The sequence below is a fragment of the Cucumis sativus genome, chromosome 5 (genome assembly GCF_000004075.3).
Source record: "Cucumis sativus cultivar 9930 chromosome 5, Cucumber_9930_V3, whole genome shotgun sequence".
Classification (NCBI taxonomy): domain Eukaryota; kingdom Viridiplantae; phylum Streptophyta; class Magnoliopsida; order Cucurbitales; family Cucurbitaceae; genus Cucumis; species Cucumis sativus.
This window is the reverse complement of record NC_026659.2, coordinates 7456594-7481812: the sequence shown is the minus strand read 5'-3', so window position 1 is coordinate 7481812 and position 25219 is coordinate 7456594. Positions and strand designations below refer to the sequence as shown.

The 25219-nt window shown below is 37.8% G+C and overlaps 1 protein-coding gene across 3 annotated transcripts; it reads right to left on the bottom strand.

The window, feature by feature from the left end:
• Positions 1–1956: 1956 nt before the first annotated feature.
• LOC101217897 (NADH dehydrogenase [ubiquinone] 1 beta subcomplex subunit 7) lies at positions 1957–23548 on the bottom strand. Of its 3 annotated transcripts, none has more exons than XM_031885971.1 (2): positions 23163–23548; positions 1957–2351 (listed from the first exon to the last, which is right to left on the bottom strand). In XM_031885971.1, the coding sequence occupies exons 1-2, from the start codon at positions 23445–23447 to the stop codon at positions 2334–2336; spliced, it is 303 nt and encodes a 100-aa protein (XP_031741831.1). In that variant the 5' UTR covers positions 23448–23548; the 3' UTR covers positions 1957–2333. The 3 variants fall into 3 exon arrangements, with proteins under 3 accessions (XP_031741831.1, XP_004140393.1, XP_031741832.1); XM_004140345.3 differs by having other exon boundaries at positions 23140–23547; XM_031885972.1 differs by lacking the exon at positions 1957–2351 and adding an exon at positions 22714–22996 and having other exon boundaries at positions 23140–23547.
• Positions 23549–25219: the final 1671 nt, after the last annotated feature.

Below are 25219 nucleotides of genomic sequence, written 5' to 3'. Positions count from 1 at the left end.
TACCATATTAGTGATATATCGATAAAATTTATTATTATCTATTATGAATCTAGAATTTCAAGTTTCAACAATTTTTTTATCTCAATGGACATTTTGGACATTTTCTTTGAAGGTAAATTTTGTTATATTTACCATTAATTTTAAATTGGACTATTTTATATATCTTAGCTTATTTTGCTTATGGTGTGAGCTCTAACTCTAATAAATAATTTAAATATATCTAAAATCTTTCTATTTATTTACTACAATTAAATATTTAGGAAATCCAACATTTCTAAACAGAATACAAACTTAGCAAACCCCAAATTCAATCGAGTGTTTTAAATATTATCCCAAATTACACGTAATGTGTTTAAATTTTCAAAGTTTGAAGATGACTCTCCTAAACGTCATATTTGACGACAAGAGTTTAGGCTTGCTATGATAATTAAGCAATACGTCTTTCCACCAAGAAGCTAGGAAGAAAAGAAAAGGTGTGCAATCCTCTCTTTTCACCTCCCTCGTTCCCCTAGACCTTCCCCGCAGAGTGCTTCTCAGGGCTCGAAAATGCTGCAATGCACCACCTTGTCATTGAGTGGACTTATTTATATTCGTCTTTTTTAAAATTAATGAATAGTTTTCATTATATATATCTTTTTTTAAAAAAATATTTACTCTGTATCGAACAACTTTGAAAACGAAAAAAATTCATAAATCCACAATAAAAAAATATCAAAATGCCTCAGTCAGCATGCAATTAATCAACCACACACACACGTGTAAATCTTCTTCTAAACGATCATGATACACGGTCGTGTAGATAGTATCAACATGATCGTGTAATTTTTTTTAACAATGAAAAAATGCTTCAAATTTAAATGATCGTGTTAACCATGCTAAATGATCATGCTGACTATGGTAAGTAGATCATACTCACACAATCGAGTAGTTATTTTTAAACGATGGAAAAAATGTTTCGAATCTAAACGATCATGTTGACTAGATAAGCGATTGTTTAGATTATATCAAAATGATTTTGGTATTCTAAAAGAGGAGTTTGAAGAAAGGAAGAAAAAGATGAATAAAAATAGAAGAAAGAAAACCTGAAAGAGCTAGAAAATTTTGGAAGAGAAGATGAATAAATTGCAAAGAGAAGTGACGAATCTTCCAAAATATCAATGACAAATCTAGACTTTATGAAAAATTGACTTGATGAGCTTTTCATTTTTGTTACACGAACCATAAACATTTTGATGTTTTGTTACATTTATGAGAGAACAATATATATATATATGTTTGGTTATAAATTTTGATTTTCTATTTTTAAAGATTAAAAAACAAACCATTACATTTTTTTTTATTATGTTCTTAAAATATTTGCCAATTTTATTTCATTTTCTTATTATATTTTGTATCAATTCTAAATAAAAGAATTACAATTTTAAATAAATTCTAAAAACAAAAACAAGTCTAAGACTTGCAAATATTTACCTATAAGGACTACATTGAAATAAAATATCAACAATATGATGGTACATCACGTAACACTTTAAAACTTGATCAAACAAAAAGATCTAGAGACCAAAAAGATTACTTTTTTCTTAAAATATAAATCAATTAAACAATAAATGCAGTACTCTTAGTCTCGTTTAATACCTTTAATTTGTGAAATTATATCGAAAGTTTTAAATTCACTTTATCGGCTTGGTTCCTATTTTCACATTTCATTTAAGCTTTTCAATAATAGTATCTGTTTGAAATTGTCCTAGGATGCTGACTCATTTTCAAAAGACTATTGGTTAATCAAGTATCAAGGGTGTTGATATACCCTTCACCCACTCACCCATGCACAAACTCTTAGTCAAGTGATGATTTTCACACGGTATCAAAATAGTATGATAGTCATGTTTTCGAACACCAATAAAGTCAATTTTACTTTTTGGATCTTTAACAAATTCCAAGTCTACAAATGAAGAAAAGCGTAAGAATAAATATAATTCAACTTCGACAGAAATGAGTCAACCGGTGATTTACATTATTGTTATACATAATAAGTAATGAGATGATTATGAAGAGCACAAAGATATCCAAAATTAGAGACATTTTGGAACAATCCACAAAGCAAAATGATATTCAGGATCACAGTACACATCGACATAAATGATATTTAATCAAAAAAACAAAGGCTGAAGTTTACACTTCTTTGCTCAAGGGGTAACTTTATTCCAAATCCCGAATAGAGGATTCTGACAAGATTTAAAGATTTCGGAAAACTACGAGTTTTTACAATCGACCAAACAGTATCAAATGCCTTCCCATTGCTGGTGCCGGAAAATAGTGAAACTTCACATATCTCAGCAATTTACTGCTTCCTGTCAGATTTACCAAAAAAACAATCTACAGTTAACTCGGTTGCGAAGAAAATCAACAGTTGTGATAATTTGACACCTAGAAATCTTGAAATTTCAAATTAATGCCAAAATAAGTTCTTTCCTTTTAAGAGAGACTTTAGTGCAAAACTGCAGGTCCATTTAAGCAACAAGATTGACAGATCATTTTCTAATCTTCAATGAACTCCATATAGGCAAATATATGGAAGCTAAGAAAGCAACTGTAGCATTCATGTTCCAATGAGCTTCTAAAAAATCATTAAAGGAACATAAAACCATTGGAAACACTAGCAAAATGAAGTCCAAGAAGAAGACCACTAGAATCGACTAGTTAGACATGTGGCTATTGTCATGAAAAATAGTGATACAGCTTAATATTTTCTTTTCAATATATGTTTTGGAGCACAACGAAGTGAACTTGTCTAAAAGCTACAAAATTCCTACCCACAAATCTTACCGCAGCCGGATGCAAGCTCCATTATCCACGAAGAATTTGATAGATCACCGATTCTGTTGAAATATCATAAATATCATAGGAGAGATAAAATGGGAATGGCCAATGTAATAGAGTGTTTTTCAGTAGCCAATGGTATGCTAGAGTGGTCCCCATGGTTAGTCAGAGGGACAGAGTCCATGTATGGAAAGAGTGAGGGGACAGAGTCTATATATGGAAAGAGTGAGTCGTGGAAGGTATGTTGTTAGGCCCCAATTATTCATACCTACCGAAGGAGGAAGCAAGGGGTGCGTATGTTAGAAAATAAACAGAAAACAGGTGGAGGGGAAGATTTGGGTGGGACCCACCAGAGAGAAATATATAAGGAATGTTTTTGGAGATTGAAGAGGTAGGTCAATGGGTCATCTTTTGGGAAAGGCTACTGACGGCTTTTTGCGGAGAAGAATCCGGTCTTGAAGGAGCCAGCAACTAGTCTTTCTTTTCCCTTGTTTTCTTATTTCCATTTATGTATTATTGTCTTTGTCCCTACTTTATGGTTACCTTGTTGCTTGTAAGCATTGGGGAGTTTCCTATTAATATAAGTATAGCAGAGTACTCTCTGTTTTCTCCATTGTTGGGATTTTTCTGTGTTTCAGGAAGTGGTTATAACAAATTGGTATCAGAGCCCGCAACAATCCTGGGTGACATGAGCCATGGTGCAAAAACCAATTGAGGAGGGACTCGAATCATCGCATTGTTGGAATTTTGCTTGAGTTTTCCTTTCATTTCCATTGTCGGGAACATCAGACGACTCAGTGTCGAAGATGAAAGGAAAACTCAAGGAAACGAATGCATGATTAAGGTGGGGCAAGGGTCTTTGGACAAGAGCAAGTATAAAGAAGCTGGAAATGCTGATTTTCATCAGGAGAATCCAGAATCATGTCTATCGCGCGAAGCACTTCTCTAAGATAAATGATCTGGCTGAAGCCGAGAAGGTCAAGGTGCCTGTAGTGAGCTTCGCTCAAGAAGAGATCAATTGGTTTTGCTGGAGCAATAACCGAAAAAAGGTAACATTGTGGGATGACCTCATGAATCGAAGGTCCAAGCACTTTCAACCAACAGGAGAACGGAGCCTGTGGGCGAGGTTGATTCGAATCACAGGATGGATCGTATGCAGATTATTGGATGAATTGCATGGGGCTGATGTGTTTTCTAAATTGGATCTGCGTCCAGGCTACCACCAAATACGAATGAAAGAGAGCAACATAAAGAAAACAGCCTTCAGAACTCACGAAAGACATTACAAGTACGTGGTTGTACCATTTGGATTGACTAACGCACCCGCCACCTTTCAATCACTAATGAATCACCTAGAACTCAAATGAAGTCAAGTCTACGAAAGGGAGCTTATGGCTGTGGTAGGCAGTGCAAAAATGGCGACACTATCTATTAAGCCAAAAATTCACAGTGATATCCGATCAAAAAGCATTGAAGTTCCTCACTGAGCAGAGAGAGAGGTGCAACCACAGTTCCAAAATGGTTGACTGAGCTATTGGGATACGACTTTGAGATCTTATATCAACCCAGGTTGCAAAACAAGGCGGCAGCGCACTCTCCCAAGTGTCTCATCCTATTAAACTGACAACTATGACGGCCTCAAGAATTGTGGAGGTGGAAACTATTCTTGAGGAAGTGCAGAAGGATGAGGAGCTACGGAGGATAGTGAGAAAATTGGAAGAAGATCCGAAGAGAAAGCATAATTACCAGCTATTGAATCAACGACTACTATATAAAGGGAGGTTAGTACTTTCGAATAAGTCTGCTTTAATTCCCTCTCTTTTACCCACCTTCCATGACTTGGTATCAGGGGGACATTCGAGCTTCCTTCGAACTTACAAGAGAATGAGCGATGAACTACACTGGACAGAAATGAAAAGTGATGTTAAGTACATCGAGTAGTGCGAACAAAATTGAGGTGACATCTCCTGCAGGACTGCTGCAACCATCGCCCATTCCGGAGGTGAGATTGGAAGACTGGACCATGAATTTTGTGGAAGGGCTCCCAAAGGCTAGAGGATCCAATTCCATAATGGTCATGGTGGGCAGGCTCAAGAAGTACGCTTACTTCATTGGGCCGAAACATCCTTTCACTGCTAAACAAGTCGCAGAAATCTTCATTGATGAGTAGTAAGCAAGCATGGGGTCCCAAAATCCATCATCATGGATCGTGATAAGATATTCTTGAGTAACTTTGTAAGGAGTTGTTCTCATATATGGGTACTCTTCTCAAGAGAAGCACAACGTTCCACCCCCAAACAGATGGCCAAACGACGAGAATCAACTGCTATTTGGAAACTTATCTCCACTATTTTTGCAACAAACAACCAACGAAGTGGAACAAGTATATTCCTTGGGCTGAGTTGTGGAATAACACCACCTTCCACATAGCGTCGAAAAAAAGCCTGTTTCTAAGTGTATTCAAAAGACCCCCACCTCCGCTGGTGTCCTATGGGAGCAAATTCACCAACAATAGTGCAGAGCAAATCTTAATGGATCGAGATTTGGTGATACAGGCCTTGAAGGAAAACTTGACTGGCCCAAAATCGAATGAAGAAGCAAGTTTGAGATGGGTGATGAAGTTTTCTTGAAACTGAGACCATATCGGTAGAGATCGCTAGCAAGGAACAGAAGTGAGAAATTGGATCCAAAATTCTATGGACCTTGTATAGTGCCTAAAACCATCGGTGAAGTGGCATATAAGTGCTAGACCCCCAATATTACACACATACAAGAGAAGGGGCAGAAGAGAGAATTGACATGGGATTTGATAATTCGAGGTGCTGAAGAGAGAGAAAGCAACACCTCTGGCCCACTTCAGGATTTGGTATTTATATGGAATATTTTGGGATTGATGTTTTAGGTCTTTTATGTTTTATTTTGGTGAAAGCTGCTGTAGGCTTCAGTAAAAGAGGTTTCCAGCCTTCTCAAAGGAGCTGGTTGTTTGTTTTGTTCTTTCCCTACTGTTATCTAGATCTTATATACATTTTGTGATACAATTTGGTTATTATCATCAATATATTGTAACAGAGGATGGGATTTTTCTGTTTAGTCTGGGTTCTTTCCCTTCTATCGGTTTAGTCTTGTTGGGATTTATGCCTTAACATCCTTGAAAAACAAGTTCCATGGCTTAGAAGCAACTGAAAGAGAAGATTAATAGGATTCAAGAATTGAGACAAATATTAATAGGATTGAAAAAGGGTGAAAAAGCTCACCGAAGAAACAAGGGAGGGTATGGCCAATAGAAGGAAGGAGGAGTCTGGTACTTCCGACGTTTCAATGTTAAAGAAGTGAAAAATGGACGAAACGGAATCTGAGTCAGCGTTATGCAAGTGGTGTCGGATAAAAGCATATACAAGAAGCTGGAGATGCCGATCTTTAACTAAGTGAATCCAAAGTCAAGGGTGTATTAGGTAGAGCACTTCTTTGAAATAATCGACTTAACCAATAGTGAGAAAGTCAAGGTAGCAATGGTAAGCTTTGCGCAAGACGAAGTCAACTGGTTCTGTTGGAGCAATAATCGAAAGGTCACGTCCTGGGGAGATTTGAAACAATGAATGTTCAATCATTTTCAACCTAAGGGGGAAGGTAGTTTGGGAGCGAGGCTGATCAGAATTCAACAAGATGGCTGATGACTATCTAAAAAAATTTTTTACTAATTCAGCTCCATTGCCAGAAATGGTAGAGACGTTCTGATGGAAGCCTTTTAGATAGGGTTGGAGCGAGAACTAAGGGCGGAAGTGATGAGTCGCCACCCTAAAAGATTTAGATGAATGTATGAGGAAAGCCCAACTAGTGAATGACCGTAATATAGTCTTACAATTGGCGATGAGCAAATTTGGGATCCAAGGATCAAGTAGAAAAAGACCCAATCGGGGAAGGTCCACATGGTACAAATGGAAAAGGTTGAAATAAAAGAGGCCCAAACGAAGCAAATAACCCTACCTACACATGGTAATTTTATAAAAAAAACAGAGTAATTTTGTGAAAAGAGAACCGCCGACTAAGAGACTTTTAGATAGTGAATTGAGAACACGGCTTGACAAAGGGCTTTGTTTTCGTTGCAATGATAAATGGTCGCGTGGGCATCGATGCAAGGTGAGGGAGAATAGAGAGTTGATGTTGTGTATTATGAACGACGAAGTGGAAACTGATGAAGAGGGAGAGATCGAGTCAGAAGAAAACGAGATTATGGAGCTAAAATCTATGGAGTTGGGAGATGACACAGAGATTTCGTTGAGATCGTTACATGGGTTTTCCGAAAAAGGGACCATTAAACTGAAGGGAAAAATCAAAGGGAGAGAAGTGGTGAACTTGAATAACAGTGGAGCACCACATAACTTTATACGTCAGAAAATTGTTTGGGAACTGGGCTTACCAGTGGTGGAAGGAACCAAGTTTGGGGTAACTATAGGAGACAGTACGACCAATATCTGGGCAAGGCATATGTAGAAAAGTAGAGTTGGTGCTGACTGAAGTGACTATCAAGCTGACTTCTGGCCATTAATTTGGGGCAATTAGATGTAATTCTAGGCATCACTTGGCTGTGTTCAACAAGTTTCATGAGGATACATTGGTCATTGAGATCAATCGTGTTTATGATAGAAAGTAAGACAATCATCCTCCATGGGATTTCACTAATCACAGTCGAATGTTCCTTGAAGACTTTGATTAAACCATGGGAAGAAGGGGACTGGAGATATTAGGTCAAAGTTTAAAACAGGGAGAACAGAGAAAGTGATGAGACCGAAAGTGGAACAAGTGAAAGAGGGTAAGAGGAAGGACTGCCAATGATTCAAGCATTGTTGCATCGCTGTGAGAATATGTTTTACTCTCCTGTAAAACTACCATCGAAATGCGAAATCAATCACAAAATATTGCCACCGGAAGGGCAGAAGCCAATTATCATTAGACCCTACAAATACGGGCACGCACAGAAAGAAGAAATTGAAAAATTGGTCATGGAAATATTGAGAGGAGTCATAACTAGACCAATTAAAAAGAAGGATGGAGGCTGGAGGTTTTGTGTTGATTACCACAAATTGAATTGAGTCACTGTGGCTGACAAGTTTTGGATACCAGTAATTGAAGAGTTACTGAACCAATTACACAGCGCGACAAGTTTCTCCAAATTAGACCTCAAATCTGGATATCATCAGATACGAACGAGAGAAGAAGACATTTAAAAGACAGCCTTCCGCACTCATGAGGCACATTACAAATTTTTAGTAATGTCGTTGGGCTCACGTACGCACCTGCCACCTCTCAATCATTGATGAATAAGATATTTCGGCCTTTCCTCCGCCACTTCATGCTCTTTTTCTTTGATGAAATTTTAGTTTATAGCCCGGACATAACAGAACACGAGGCATTTGGAGGTGATATTCAACAAGGTAACGAGCTGCACGCCAACCGAAACAAATGTGTCATAGGACACCCTAGAATTCAATATCTGGGTCACTGGTTATCGAGTAAGGGAGTGGAGGCCAACGGGGAGAAAATTCGAGCTATGGTGAACTGGCCACAACCTAAAGATGTAACGGAGCTGAGGGGTCTTTTGGGGCTCACTGGATACTGTGGAAGATTTGTGAGGAATTATGGAGACATATAGCTGCACCAATCACCAAATTATTACAAAAAAATGAATTCGTACGAAGAGAAGCAACTGTGGCATTCGAAACACTTAAAAGAGCAATGATTTCAGTACCGATATTGGCGCATAATTCGGGTTGGGAGCAGTGTTAAAGCATAATTCAAAACCAGTGGCCTTCTTTAGTCAAAAACTTTTGCCCCATTCTCAAACTAAATCTATCTATGAAAGAGAACTCATGGCAGTGGTTTTATCAGTGCAGAAGTGGTAGCCTACCTATTAGGAAGGAAGTTTACAGTAATCTCTAATCAGAAGGCACTCAAATTCCTAATAGAACAACGGGAAATGCAACCCCAGTTCTAGAAATGGTTAACAAAATTATTCGGATACAACTTTGAGATATTGTACCAGACTAAACTTCAGAACAAAGCAGTTGATGCCTTGTTTTGAATCCCCCATCGACTGAACTCCATGTAATGACAGCTCCAGGAATCATGGATATGGAAATAGTAATAAAAGAAGTAGACGAGGACGAGGAACTATAAAAAATCATAGTAGTATTGAAGTTAGATCGAGAGGGAAAACCAAGGTATGAATGGAAGAAAGACCAACTGAGATACAAAGGAAGGTTAGTACTACCTCGTTCATCATCTCTCATACCATCTCTTTTACACACCTTTCATGACTCAATCTTGGGAGGTCATTCTAGTTTTATGAGAACATAGAAATGAATGAGCGGCAAACTATATTGAGTGGGGATGAAGTCAGATGTAAAAAAATATGGTGAGAGTTGTGAGGTTTGTCAAATAAACAAAGCAGAATCTCCTTCGCCAACCGAACTACTTCAACCCCTACCCATACTGGAAAGGATTTTAGAAGATTGGACCATGGACTTCATACAGGGGCTGCTCAAGGCTAAGGGTTTTGACTCTATCATGGTGGTGGTGGATACGTTGAGTAAGTTTGGCCATTTCGTCCCTCTCAAGCATCCTTTTACAACTAAGCAAGTGACGGAGGTCTTCAACGAAAGGGTTGTAAGCAAACACAGACTACTAAAATCACTCATTACCAATAGGGATAAAATATTTTTAAGTCACTTCTGGAAGGCTTTGTTCACAGCAATGGGGATTGTGTTGAAGAGAAGCATCGCGTTTCATCCACAAACCGATAGGCAAACCAAACGAGTAAATAATTGTTTGGAAACATTTCTGAGGCGTTTTTTGCAATGAACCTAGAAAATGGAACAAGTGTATTCCGTGGGCGGAACTTCGGTACAACACCATTTTTCATGGTTCATAAAAAACAACACCATTCTTCATGGTTCCTAAAAAACAACACCATTCCAAGCTGTCTACGTAAAACCTCCACCATCCATAATCTCATATGGAGAGAGGAAAATACTGAATAACAGTGCTGATCAATTGTTGATGGAGAGAGATTTAATAATCAATGCGTTCAAAGAAAACTTGGTGGTGGCCCAGAATAGGATGAAAAAGCAACCTGATTTATATAAGAGGGAACTTATTTTCCAAGTGGGGGAAGAGATCTTTAGCAAAAAAAATGAAGTGAGAAACTTTCACCTAAATTCTATGGAACCTACCGAGTAATGTAAAGAATTAGAGAAGTGGCGCATCACTAAGAACTACCATCAGAAGCATGTATGCATGATGTCTTTCACGTATCCCAACTAAATTAAAGTTGGGCCAAACACAAAAGGTCCAACACTTCCCTCCCAGGCTGATCGAAGAGTTTGAATTGCAGCTAAGGCCAGAAATTGTTATGGGAATCAGATGGAATAGAGAAATAGCCGCAAACGAGTGGCTAGTCGAGTGGAAAGGACTACCGGATAGAGATGCTACATGGGAGACAGTACAATTATTGAAGCAACAAGTTCCTGCATTCCACCTTGAGGACAAGGTGAGTTTTGAGCCGAGCGATAATGTTAGACCCCCAATATTACACACATACAAGAGAAAGAGCAAAAAAGGGAATTGACATGGGATTTGGTAATTCAGGGAGCTGAAGAGAAAGCAACACCTAAGGGCCCACTGTGAGATTTGGTATTTATATGGAATGTTTTGGGATTGATGTTTTAGGTCTTTTATGTTTTATTTTGGTGAAAGTTGTTGTAGGCTTCATTAGGAGAGGTTTCCAGACTTCTCAAAGGGGCTGGTTGTTTGATTTGCTCTTTCCCTACTGTATTTGGGTCTTACATATATTTTGTGATACATTTTGGTTATTATCATCAATATATTGTAACAGAGTACTGTCTCTATTTAGTCTTGTTGAGATTTTTCTGGTTTTCAGGTTAGGAATCTTAACAATAAGTGGGAGTTACCCCCAGAAGCTCCAACTCATAACATATTCCACGTTTCTCAGTTAAAACTTAAACTGGGACAAGCTCAGAGGGTGCAACACATACCGCCGCCCTTGATTGAAGATTTCGAACTGGAGGTGACCCCGGAGTCGGTCTTGGGAATTCGTTGGAACAATGGGTATGTTGGGAAATAAACAGAAAACAGGTGGAGGGGAAGTTTGGTGGAACCTACTAGGGAGGATACATTTGGGGATTGGAGAGGTAGATCGTCTTTTGGGAAAAGTTGCTGAGGGCTTTATGTGGAGTAGAATCTGGCCTTCTCGAAGGAGCCGACAACAAGTATTTCTTTCCTGTTTTCTTATTTCCATTTCTGTATTGTCTTTGTCCCTATTTTATGGTTATTTGTTGCTTGTGAACATCAACAAGTTTTCTATTAATATAAGTATAGCAGAGTACTGTCTCTGTTTTCTCCATTGTTGTTGGAGTGTTTCTGCGTTTCAGGGAGGGCTCCTAACATATGTTTTGTTTTAGCGAAGTGAACTTCTCGAGAGGGAGAGAAAGGCTCTATTCTCCGAGTGAGACCCTTGCCTTAGGGCAATCTTCTAAATATTGAATAAGACTCCTTTATATCATTAGATACCCATCAGAATTTAGTAATTGATAAAGCAAGGTAAACAATGTGTGACTTTCTAGGGACTTCTAAATGTGCATCGAGAGACAGTAGGCGCAATCAACATAGAAACTTATGACAATCATGTGACACAAAATCTAGGTCTAAGAGGTGAACCGTCTTAAACTCTTGTTAGCTCCTCTCCTGGATTCCCCAAAATAATTTAGTCAATTTTGCTCTAATATCTCTACTTCGAATGAATCTACAAAATCACTAACCTACCATAAAAAGTCAAAAGTAAATTTCTAAAACAAATGAACCGCTTACATGTAATGCTCCAATTGAGCTCAGAGCTAGAAGTGTTGCCTGTTAGAGTAAAAAAATTCATGGCTAACTTTGGGTAAAATTGTAGTACTGCTGCCATAAAGAGCTCACCATCATGTTGCACACATATTTTGAACTGGTTTAGAAATTTGAATTTTTTAGTTTTTAATAATTTCATAGGCATTATAAAAGTAATAAACAATGTCATTAAACTCTTCATTTTCCTTGTGCTCTAATAGGCCTAGTTTGATAAAATGCAATTTATTGGTAACACAAAAATGTAAATAAGAATCTGAGAAAGATCTCAAGAACTCCTGTTTCTCCTATTTCCTACCACAAAAAGGTACTTCACCACAAAATGCTGTTAGACCTCCAATATTATATCACTACAGGAGGAGGGGAAATAAGTTTGTTAAGGGGGGAGACACGTGTTAGTGATAGGTTGGTTAGTCATATAAATAAGTTTGTTAAGGAGGGAGACACGTGTGAGTAATTGGTTGGTTAGGGATAGGTTGGTTAGTCATATAAATAAGTTTGTTAAGGGAGGGAGGGAGATGGATTATTTTTGCAGTATTTGAATCTTTCTGTTATTTCTTGGAAGAGAGGGAAACAGAGAAGTGTTAACTTTCTGCTATATAAAATCAATAAGATTGAATTCTAAATTCGATTGGCTACGAGTTCCATCAAATTGGTATCAGAGCGTGATCTTGGAAGAAGTAAACGAAGATGGTGCAAACTCGGTTGGAAGAGAAGATGGAGTCGTATGACAAGGAAATTCAAAGCATCAAGAAGGAGATGAGTAAAATGCCAATTATCGAAAAAACGTTGACCGAAATATCGAAAAACATGGAAAAACATAACCAAATGATGTTACGATTCATGGAGTCGGCCGCCCTAGAGAGATCCATGATGAACGAAAGGATTACCGAGTTATCAATGCGGGGTACTCCGATGAAGAACAACGATGACGGCGAAGGAACTTCCATTCGCGAAATCGTTGAAGAAGAGAAGGCAGAACAGAAAGAGTTAAATGGGGCTGAAGTTCTCCAAGAAGAGCAGACTGTGGTGGATTTGTTGATAAACTCAGTCGTGGGATTATCTAATCCAGGAACTATGAAGGTGAAGGGAAAATTACTAGGAAAGGAGATCATTGTATTAGTAGATTGCGGAGCTACACATAACTTCATTTCTGAAAGCTTGGTGGAGGAACTGCAGATAAGCACGAAAAGTACTACAAATTATGGAGTCATATTAGGCTCGGGAACGGCCATAAAAGGGAAGGGAGTTTGTGAAGCCATTGAAATGATAATTGGAGAATGGAGAGTTATTGACGATTTCTTGCCACTGGAGCTAGGAAGCGTGGATGCAATTTTGGGGATGCAATGGTTATACTCTCTTGGTATAACGGAAGTAGACTGGAAAAACTTAATTCTGACTTTTACCCACCACGGAGAGAAGATTGTTATAAAGGGAGACCCCAGTCTAACAAAGGCAAGAGTCAGCTTAAAGACCCTTATGAAATCTTGGGGAGACAAGGATCAAGGGTTTTTGGTCGAATGCAGAGCTTTAGAAAGAAGGGAAGCCTTAGAAAGGGATAACTCGTTTGATGAAGTCTTGACTGTAGAGGAGTCAGTAGCAGCAGTGTTGAAAAGCTTCGAAGATGTCTTTGAGTGGCCCGAAACTTTGCCACCACGAAGAGTAATAGAACACCAGATTCATCTAAAGAAGGGAACCGATCCAGTGAATGTACGACCCTATAGGTATGCATATCAACAGAAGGCAGAAATGGAGAAACTGGTGGAAGAAATGCTAGCATCGGGAGTAATACGGCCAAACACAAGCCCTTATTCCAGTCCAGTACTATTGGTAAGAAAGAAAGATGGAAGCTGGCGTTTTTGTGTAGATTATAGGGCCTTCAATAATGTTACCGTACCAGACAAGTTCCCAATCCAGTGATTGAGGAGTTGTTTGATGAGTTGAATGGAGCCACAGTTTTTACGAAGATTGATCTAAAATCAGGGTATCATCAAATTAGATGAGTACTGATGACATTGAAAAGACAGCATTCAGAACTCATGAGGGTCATTATGAGTTTTTGGTAATGCCGTTCGGGTTGACTAATGCACCATCCACTTTTCAATCATTGATGAATACTATATTCAAGCCCTACCTAAGAAGGTTCGTCTTAGTATTCTTTGATGATATTTTGATCTACAAAGGGGTTGAAAGATCATCTGAGTCATTTGAGGCAATATTAGAAGTATTGAGGAGGAATGAACTCTATGCAAACAGGAAGAAATGTAACTTTGCTCAGTCTCGGTGGACTACTTAGGACATATTATTTCAGGGATGGAGTTGAGGTGGATCCTGAAAAGATCAGGGCAATAAGGGAGTGGCCCGTTCCTGTTAACGTAAGGGAAGTAAGGGGTTCCTTGGTCTGACAGGGTATTATCGCAAGTTTGTCCAGAATTATGGGACAATTGCAGCTCCTTTGACACAGTTATTGAAGATAGGAGGATTTAAATGGACGGGGGAGGTTCAAGAAGCATTCAATAGGCTGAAACAAGCCATGATGACACTTCCCGTGTTAGCTCTACCTGATTTCAATATGCCCTTTGAAATAGAAACTGACGCTTCTGGATTCGGGTTGGGGGCTGTATAATCCAGAACCAACGTCCAATTGCGTATTATAGTCATACACTGGCAGTGCGGGATAGAGCAAACCTGTATACGAGAGAGAGTTGATGGCAGTAGTAATGGCGGTGCAAAGGTGGCGTCCATATTTGTTGGGGAAGAGTTTTCTAGTCAAGACTGATCAACGTTCTTTGAAGTTTCTGCTGGAACAGAGAGTGATACAGCCTCAATATCAGAAGTGGATATCCAAACTTCTGGATATTCCTTTGAGGTGGTGTATAAACCGGGTTAGAGAATAAAGCCGCGATGCACTGTCCAGAGTACCACCAACAATACACTTGAATCAGTTGACAGCCCTAAACTGATCGATATCGAAGTCATCAAGGCAGAAGTGGCACAAGACGAGAAGCTGAAGAATGTTATGCAGAAATTGAGTGAGACCGAAGAGTTGGAGGAGGGAAAATATTCAATCAAACAGGGACTGCTGATGTACAAGGATCAAATAGAATTATCTAAAACATCTAAGTTGATTCCCACCATCTTACACACTTATCATGATTCGGTTTTTGGGGGTCACTCGGGGTTCTTAAGGACATACAAAAGGATGGCTGCAGAGTTACATTGGGAAGGAATGAAGCAGGAAGTGAAGAAGTATTGCGAAGAGTGCATGATATGTCAAAGAAATAAGACTTTGGCGCTATCACCAGCTGGACTGTTAACTCCGTTAGAGGTACCCAATCGAGTGTGGGAGGATAATTCAAAGGATTTTGTGGAGGGATTACCTAAAGCAGCAAGGTATGAAGTATTATTTGTAGTGGTTGATCGGTTCAGTAAATATGGACATTTCATCCCTATGAAACATCCATATAGCAAAGACGGTAGCTGAAATATTTGTGAAGGAAGTCGTGGGTTACATGGATATCCCAAATCCATTGTTCAGATAGAGACAAGGTGTTTTTAAGTCACTTTGGAGGGACTTATTTCGCGTGGCAGGAACAAAATTGAACCACAGGCATATCATCCACAAACGGATGGTCAAACAGAAGTTGTTAACCGTGGAGTGGAGACATTCTTGCGTTGCTTTTGTGGAGAGAAGCCTAAGGAATGGGTTAAATGGGTACCGTGGGCAGAATATTGGTATAACACTACATATCAACGTGCACTCGGAGTCACACCGTTTCAGGTTATATACGGGCGTTTGCCACCTCCCTTGATATACTATGGAGAGAGTGACACTACTAACTCTATGTTAGATGAACAGCTGAGAGAAAGAGATGTGGTGTTAGGAGCCATACGTGAACACTTGAGAGTTGCACAGGACAAGATGAAGAAATATGCCGATACCAAGAGAAGAGAGGTTCATTACCAGGTTGGAGATTTGGTATTATTGAAGATAAGGTCATACCGACAAGTGACTGTTAGAAGAAAAAGAAATGAAAAACTTTCTCCTAAGTTCTTTGGACCGTACAAGGTGATAGCTAAAATTGGTCCGGTGGCTTACAAGCTAGAATTACCAGAGAATTCGACCATACACCCGGTATTTCATGTATCACAGCTAAAAAAGGTGTTGGGAGAGCACAAGGAAGATAAGCATGATGTTTCCTGTTTAACAGAAAATCATGAATGGAGGGATATTCTCGAGAAGGTTTATAGTTGTTCAAAAAACAAAGCGGGAGACTGGGATGTGTTAGTGCAATGGAAGGGTCTTCCACAACATGAGGCTACTTGGGAGCTATATGAGGAGTTGAAGCAGCGTTTTCCAAATTTTCACCTTGAGGACAAGGTGAATTTGGAGAAGGAGAGTAATGTTAGACCTCCAATATTATATCACTACAGGAGGAGGGGAAATAAGTTTGTTAAGGGGGGAGACACGTGTTAGTGATAGGTTGGTTAGTCATATAAATAAGTTGTTGAGGGAGACACGTGTGAGTAATTGGTTGGTTAGGGATAGGTTGGTTAGTCATATAAATAAGTTTGTTAAGGGAGGGAGGGAGATGGATTATTTTTGCAGTATTTGAATCTTTCTGTTATTTCTTGGAAGAGAGGTAAACAGAGAAGTGTTAACTTTCTGCTATATAAAATCAATAAGATTGAATTCTCAGTTCGATTGGCTACGAGTTCCATCAAATGCATACTGACACAGCTGATCGATGAGTTAGGTTTGGAGGAGATTTGGGTGGAGCCCGACGTCAAGTGGTTGTCAACAAAGCCCTTTCAATAACACAAAGGGTCGAAATCATCTTCCACAATAAAGGGGAGGCCAAATTGGAGAATTTTCACCAAGAAGCCCGTAATCAGTATTCAAATTTGAGAAGGCTAGTTTTAGGAAAACTATCATCGAGATTTCAAGATGAAAGTGGACTTGCCTACATCCGGTGAAAATTGGGATGTTGAGGTACTTCTTGATTGGGTTAAAAGTGTGGAAAGTTTCTTCGAGTATATTCAAAGAACCAAGAAACATCAAAAAGAAAGGAGGATCCAATACTTACCAAAAAAAGAATCTTGGATTTTGTTACTGATACAACCAAAAAGGGCATTTGTCTAATGAATCTCCTCAATAGAAGACAGTGCATATGTTGAAGGTAAAGAAAGCCAAGATGATGAAATGGTGCCAAATTCCGAAGATGTCAATGAGTTGGGTCCAGACATGAAAAAAAAGTTTCTTGTGTTGTTCAAAGAATTCTACTCACGCCAAAAACTGAGACTCGTCCACGAAGACACTCATTATTTTGGACTCGTTCAATCAAAGGCAAAGTTTGCAACATAATCCATGGCAGAAGTAGCAAAAACATAGTCTCTTCAAAACTTGTGCAAGCCTTAGTCTTAAATTAGGTCCACACTCACATATTTACAAAGTTAGTTGCATCAAGAAAAGCAGCAAAGCACAAATTAATTCAACTTGCAAATCCCCTCTATTGGTAATTTTTATAAAAACCAAATTATTTGTGACATGCTTGACATGGATGTTTGCCATATTTTGCTAAGTCGTCCTTGGCAATACGACTTGCAAGCCACTCATAAAGGAAGGGAGCATACATGTGAGTTCAATTGGATGGGACAAAAAGTAAAGCTCCTACCATTGACGAGCCCCATGGATAAATTGGCCACCAAACCAAGGACAAGAAACATGTGAATAGGCAATTATTTTATGAGCAAGAAAGCGGGCAACTTATTGAAAAATACACCAAAAAAGATAGGTCCTTTTTAGATAGTGAAAAGATTCTGTGAAGTGTATAAGATTGAGTTACCCGATCACCTACACATCATATTTTCAACATAGCTGATAATTATGAGTATTTTCCATCCGACCAGCTGGAAATTCCAACCTAAACTCAAGGACGATTTTTCTTTTGGGGGAGGGAGTTTGATGTAATTAGCTGCTATGGTTTGACCGAATTAACTGAATATAGGTTAAGAAACAAGGGTTCCAGCAGGTTATTCAAATGTGTAGACCGGTTGTAAAGGTGGTCGGTCACCTTTTGTCCTTTTGTATAAATGTGTTTGGGCTGTACATTTTTTAACAGAAATTAAACTTCCAAACTTAGTTTTTGTTTTCAAAACCTTCCCCACGATTCATCATTTACTTTTATGCCAATTTACTTAATGTACTTTAATGCAAATTTACTTTATGAGCAATACCAAACCAAACCTCACCTCTCTTCCCTAAGGATTGTAAGCATTACTTCCACTACTACATAATTCAGAAGGAAATGGGACTTTATTTAATTTTGGAGAATTTGAAATCCTCTGGTGTGCCAATCACGTCATACCCGTCGTTAATTCGCTAGAACTTGTTGCACCAACTATCGGTTCACCGAACGTCACCACACACATTGTCAATCCGCCAAAGAACGTTGCACTTGCTACCAATTTGCCAAAGGTCGCTAGCTCGTTCGATTTTGTTATTCATGGTTGTCAGGGGCTTGAACAGATTTGTGTTATAGATCGAACACAGGTCTGGTTGGAAACCTATAATCAATTGTTTGATATTTAATCTCAATTCAGTTCAACCTCCAAAGTTCAAAAAAGGGTGAAGATCCCATTGTACCAAAGGATTTTTGCCTAAGCATTTAATTTTGGACCCGTAACTAACTAATCTAAAGCATTCTTGGTCCAACACAACACCACTTTGTTTTGAAGAAGTTAAACATTTTTACCAGCAAAGCGACGAAGAAAAAAAAAAGTGCACAAAAGACTCCTTATCACTTTTACAAAGAAAACACCAGAGGGAAAGAGAAACGCACCATTTAGAAAAGAGAGCATAATTTTGAAGGATTCTTAGGATTCTACGGCCAGTGTTTTAAAATGCCTTCTTGAGCGCGCACCTAGGCTAAAGGCCCAAATTTGACACTTACAAATAAGGCATACCTTTTGTGAAGCCCCAAGTTTTGGGCCTTTATTATTTTAAAAAAATAGAAATAATTAGGGGTTTTCCTTCTTTATTAACTAAAAAGTAAAATTACCCAAGCCTAAATGCAAAATTTCTTGAGTTTAGAGGTATGTTTTTTCATACTTCCACTTCAACCACCATTCTTTTCTTAATATAGTAGTTTTCTATATAGTGCACCACACAAAAAGGGTCCGTACTCTTTTATGCTCATTGTGCTTAAGCCCCATAAGACTATTGAGCCTTGGGCTTTAAAAACATTGTCTAGGACAAGTGTTTAACCTTTCAAGAGAGAAGATTCACAAGAAAACCTTGACTTTTTTAAGGCAAAAGGCCTTCCAAATAAGATCAGATTTTTTACTTTCTTTGTTTCACAACGTGCTTAGGAGAGAAAAATCTAACCAAAAATAAGCCACCATTTTCAAACAATCACACAAACATGGCATTGCTATTATCTGATATAAAAATCGTAAGCTTGTTCAAAAGAGCAACCACTCCATGTCTTTTTCCTTCGGGTTTCGTCGTCACTTGGAGGTTGCCTCTCTTCTTTCTTTATTGGAGGTGTGTACTTTTTAGGGAGGGGAGAAAGGATGTTTGCATTTGGAGTATGAATCCTACTGAAGGGTTTGTAAATCCTTCTAAATTCTATAGATTATTGTTGGATCCCTCTCCCATTGGGGAGTCTGCGTTCAATGTCATTTGAAGGATTAAGATTCCTAAGCAAGTCAAGTACTTAGTCTTGCTTGGTCGAGTGAACACGATTGATAGGCTTTTTTTTTTTTTTTTGTATCCATGAGTGTTTGGACCAGCTTACACGCACATCGACTAATCTCACGAGACAACCTGCCTGACCCTACGACATTTGGGTGTCAAGGAAACTCAAATGAAATTAATTCCTAGGTAGATGGCCACCATGGGTTGAACCCATGACCTCTTAGTTAGTTATTGAAACTATGTCTCCCTTTTACCACTAGGCTTGTTGGGAGAAGAACTTTGCTTGTGGGACCTTTCTGCTGTATTGTTCGTCAAAAGGCGAAGGAAGACCTGGATCCTAGGAAGCATGGACACCAATTTTGGTTGAGTGTCACTATCTAACATGTGTCAGACACCGACCAACACATTCGACATGCTCCTGACACGTATCACAGTGTCAAACACGCAAAAACCTATCTCTTTTTTTATTATTATTTTTTTTAATATGGGACACGTGATGACACGCATAAAACAGGCTAGGGACATGCATAGAAAAAATCCAAACCTTAAAATGAATTGAAGGCGTTGGAAAGAGTGGCGACAAAAGAAGGGAGACAAGGATGGAAAAAAGCGTTGACATCAACGACAAAGATAGAGTAGAATTGGTAAGGGAAAAGGGCAAAATCGGCAAGGGAGAAGGCAGAATTAAGGAGGGAGAAGGTGGGTGTGCATGTAGAGGGTGGGTGTGCATAAAAAGGGTGGCTGAGAAGATAATAGTACGTAAGGTTAAAGTTTTTTATTTCTAATTGGGCTTTTGGGCCTTATCTCATCTAGTCGCGAGTTTCATTACCAAGGATTTTTTTATTTTGTTTCCTTTTAATGATCTTTACTCTTTATTCATTTTTTAAAAAAAAAAAACCTTATTTAACAATTAATTATGAAAAAAAACTAGTCTTTTAAATAATAAATAAAAACTAGCATTTTAATTTTATATATAAATATAATTAGAAACATAAAGTGTCCCCAAGGTGTCGTGTCCTACATTTTTCAAAAATTGGCATATCACCATATCGTGTCATGTCACATGTCTATGTTCGCGCTTCCGAGCCTAGAGCATCTCTTTTGGGATTGTCAATATGCAAGAACGGTGTGGCTTCTTTTCTTGTAAGAGTTCAATGTTAGTTTTGTTGCGCAGAGAGATGTTCATGATATGATCGAGAAATTCCTCCTCCATATGCCTTTTAGAGACCAAGGTTGTTTCTTGTGGCTTGTTGGAGTGTTTTCGGTGGTTCGAGATATTAGGGCAGAGAGGAATGATAAGGTGTTTAGAGGGAGGGAAAGGGAACCTCAAGAGGTTTGATTTTTGGCAAGATTTCACGTCTCTTTGGGCTTCGGTTTCAAAGCTTTTTTGTAATTATTCTTTAGGAAACATTTCTCTTAGTTAGACCTCCTTTCTAGTAGGGATGATTTGTTGGGTTGACTGTTTTTTGTATACCCTTGTATTCTTTTCATTTTTTCTCAATGGAAGTAGTTGTTTCAAAAAAGAAAAAAGAAAAAAAACAAGTAATACAATCATCAAATTCAGCATCAATGAAATTTCTTCTGAACTTTAAATCCTACACATAAAGAGAAAAAACCAACACTGAGAAACCAAATAATCCTCGACAATCACAAGTCTTTTATTTTTTATAAGTCTTGAAGTTGCTTTATTATTTTAAACTAAGGAAGATAGTTAGTTAAAGACCATTCCTTTCAATTTGGCACATATAAGTAAGTTGTTTGTATTTAGTAAGGGCTAATCAATGAATAAGATTTGAAACTTGAGAGTTGAGAATTAGGTTGCATCAAATATGCTTTTTAGGGAGACAGATAAAAAAGGAACATCCTAAAGGGGATGACCGAGAGAAAAACTCAAGAAGGATGAAGGGAAACTTCCAACTCACAACCAACCAAATTAGCCCACCTTTTCAATTTGAAAGACTCACATTTCATGCTCAAAATTTGACATTTGCCTCTATCAGTCCTAAGGGATGAGATTATTTCAAAAAAGATTGATTTTTTTACAAGAACAACTGTTTTCATGTAGGAAAAATGAAAACAATTTGAAATTTAGTTCAGATTGAGAAAGAACTCTTTTTCGGAGCAAAAGTGTACAGTATCGTCTGCAAACTAGAGGTGCAAGAGGTGAACTTTATCTTTTGACTCTTTCTTCTCCATCTTTTCTTCTATTTTTCCTAAACCCTTCCTCTTTCCACTCTTCTTCTTTTTCTAACTCTTCCCCCTCCTCCTTGGCCCTCTCTTCTTTTCTTCAACTTGTCCCTTCTCCCACTCTTCTTTTTTTAATTCTTCCCCCTCATCACTCCTTTCCTTCTTCATTTGACTCTTCTTCAGTTTTCATGAGTGAAAGGGAGTGCCTTATTGAACATAATCAAATAGGACACCACCCTAGCAATTAACATGTGCCTCACAACGCCTCTTGCCATATGCAATCACAACAGCGTTCCTTGAAAACACAGTGAAAGTCTTGATACAATGAATAGAATTCAACAGCGTTATCATTCTTGAATTTTTGATGTGTAGATACAGTGTCTGTTGCTACTTTGTATTAGCAAGAAACTGTGTAATTAATTATTGCAAGTCTTTGGGTTTTCTTAGGGTTTTGTCATTCTTTAATAAAAAATATGAAACAATTGTTATGGAAACAAATTGTTCAAAGGAATAGTCAAGACGATTTCATTCAATAAGGCTGATTGACTGTATCCTTGAGGTGGTCTAATGTTGCATAGAAATTTTCGATTTTGGGCTACTTTAGAGAGAGAGCTCTATTATTATTTCTCAGTACTATTAAAGATTAAACAAGTAGACAAGTCAAATTCATCATTTCCTATGTGATATACCAAGCACTCTTTTGACCCATATGAGGGAGGAGTACTCAGCAATTTCTTGATATGCAATAGGAATAGGCACTGTGAGCATAGGTTAAATAATGAGAAAGCTCATCCACACTGTGATAAATTATAATATATCCTTTGTCCATAGAAAGACCTATGTAAGTCGTAAATTTTGAGCATCATTTGAACTTAGGATGGACCATCATAACACCAAAGTTTCTAATATTGAAATGGTAGAATAGGAAAAAATATATTATACTTCTGGGATGAATCATAAGAGCATATACCCTCTTAAGTCTCACAAGTAAATACAAAAGGTCCCACCAGAAATCTATTATATACCCATTAATTTTCATCAAAACACTTCAGCCAATTTTAATACTGTTTTCAATAATTAGTAGCTTATACTTTCAGAGCCCAAGCTTGGGACATAATGATCTTATTTTCCATTTAATTTTAAGTAGCAGAAGTGCAGAACAGCGTTTCCTTTGACTTAATTCTCAAATTGTTTCATTCCTCGGATTCTAGCTTAGATCGCACACAAATCGGTACTTGTAAGTCATCGAAGTATTTCATAGAACGCCGCCATCCACAAGTTTCTGCGTTTCATTATCCGTACCGACATAGTTCTAGAAAGAAATAAATCCTAATCATGCTACGGGTGAAATCATGAAGCGGAAAGGATATAGCCCTAAAACAAAAGGAAAAGAAAAAAAACATGGAATTTTAAACATTCGGACCAAGATTATGAGAAGCCGATGACAGGGTAAAAAGAAAAATGCAATAGAATCAAATAATAATGTTTAAGAAGATGAGACAGAAATAGAGACGAACCTAATTGAAGAATGGGGTCATACATTGGCAGTTTTGGGAATGAGATGAATACCCTTCTTCAACTTGGCCTGTTCCTCACGGATCTTTTGCATCTGAAGCATCCTCTCCATAACGAGCTCATATTCACACTTCTCGTAGGAATGGCGCTCGTCTTCGCATTTCCATGGGAGGTAGAACTCGGATTGGCGGCATTTATTAAGAGGGATCAACAAGTGAGCGCACTGATCTCTGTAAGGAATTGGAACCCTAGCCTCGACCATCTCAGCCTGGGTGGCTATCATCTTCTTCGAGGAGCCCTGAACTTCCATGATTGATCTGCTGTGCTCTCTCTTCCGCTGTGGACTACGGTTTCTTAGGTTCACTTGAAATCAAATTATCAATTGCCGTCTTCCTCTTTGCTGTAGGCAAACGAATATAAAATAAATAAACAATGAAAAATGTTGGGAATGGCCACCAAAAATGGAATAGAAAAAAAGTTTTATGATTGATCGTAAAACAGTTGAGATTTAGGACAAATTTAAAATAAAACGATGAAAATACCCTTATTTAATTTTAGTTCACATTTGCTCTTCTCTTCCAACCTCTTTCTTCAAAGTAGAGTATGTAGAGGACAAAAAAGAAAACTCATTTGCAGTTCTTCTCCTCTCTCAAAAGTTTGTCAACTTTTCGCTTTACTCTGGTGTCATTCATCCTCTACTCTGGCGAACATTTCACCCACTATGGTTTGTTTTATTTTTTTTTTTAATCTGAATCGTGTTGTGTTATATGTATATATATTTGCATCTTAGATGTATAAATCAAATATAATTTTTAATTGTTTCAAGTTGATTTATGGTTGTTTTAGAGATGTTTCAAAGGATGTTAGCAAGTTATTATTAGTATTATTTTATCTCGCAAACATCTCTCAGACATCTCGCAGGTTCTTAAATTCAAATGTTTAATTTGAAATGAATTGATTTATGGTGACTTTTAACTATTGTTTTTTGTATCTCGCAATATCGTAAACATTTCGTAGCTGTCAAACTTTAAATGTCGAAGACTGAATTAGTCGTAAACATTTTTTATTTAGTGTTTAGCTACTGTTTTTTAATTTTGCAAAATAAGTCAATAAAGTTTTTTTTATGTGATATGTCAAATTCTAACTTCAAATCAGTTTTTGCAACAATTAAAAAGTATAAGGTGGTTTAAGGATGTCACATGTTCCCATATTAGTGTGTTACGGTGGTAAATGGGATGAGGGGCGAAGAAAATACGAAGGAGGCATGTTAAAAGGCATCGTTGTCAGTAAAGAAATAAAACATAAAGATTTACAGGCAGAATTATATGACCTTGCAGAAGTTGACCCTTCAAAGTTCGACATAATGATAAGATGCATATATGAGATAAAAGTGGAACATGAAGCTCCTTCATTTTGAGTTAAGCAATGACCGCGCTTTGAAGTTTTATCTTCTTAGTGAAAATCCATTAGAGGTCTCTTTATACGTCTCATTGAGCCTAAAAAGTAATCAAGCAAGAAAAGGTTAAGCAAAGATTACAATTCAGTATTTGGGAGCAACCAAGCTCATAACTTAAACCTCCATCCTCCAATTGCAATGGATACATTAAATGAGAATGAAGTTCATGTTCGTGAAGTTGAAGTTGGCTTGTGTGATAACATGATAGGGACCATTTCGGCTATATGGGAATCGTATGAGTCATATGATTCGAAAGAATGATACTTTTACATAGAGCGCAGTTGAGATGAATAGTGAATCATTTGACATCCCACAACATAGAGATGCTCCTACAAAAGATTGCAAAGGGAAATCTAAAGTTCATTACAGCTCTTCTAGCCGAAAGTTGAAGACAGACATGAGTGATTGGTCCGAAAAAAGCTCTACAAGTGAGGAGTTTGATGTAGGACAAATATTTTTTTCCAAAAGAGATTTGTTAATGAGATTAAGTGTCTTGGCGATGAAAAAAAAATCAGTTTATAGTAAAAAAGTCTACAAAAGAGGTTCTTTTTGTTATATGCATTGACAACAAGTGTGGTTGGAGACTGCGAGTAATGAGAATTGAAGGATTCAAATATATTCAAGAT

What these genes read in the sequence shown, in the direction of transcription:
- LOC101217897 (XM_031885971.1), bottom strand. Translation starts at nt 23,447, where the DNA reads ATGGAAGTTCAGGGCTCCTCGAAGAAGATGATAGCCACCCAGGCTGAG.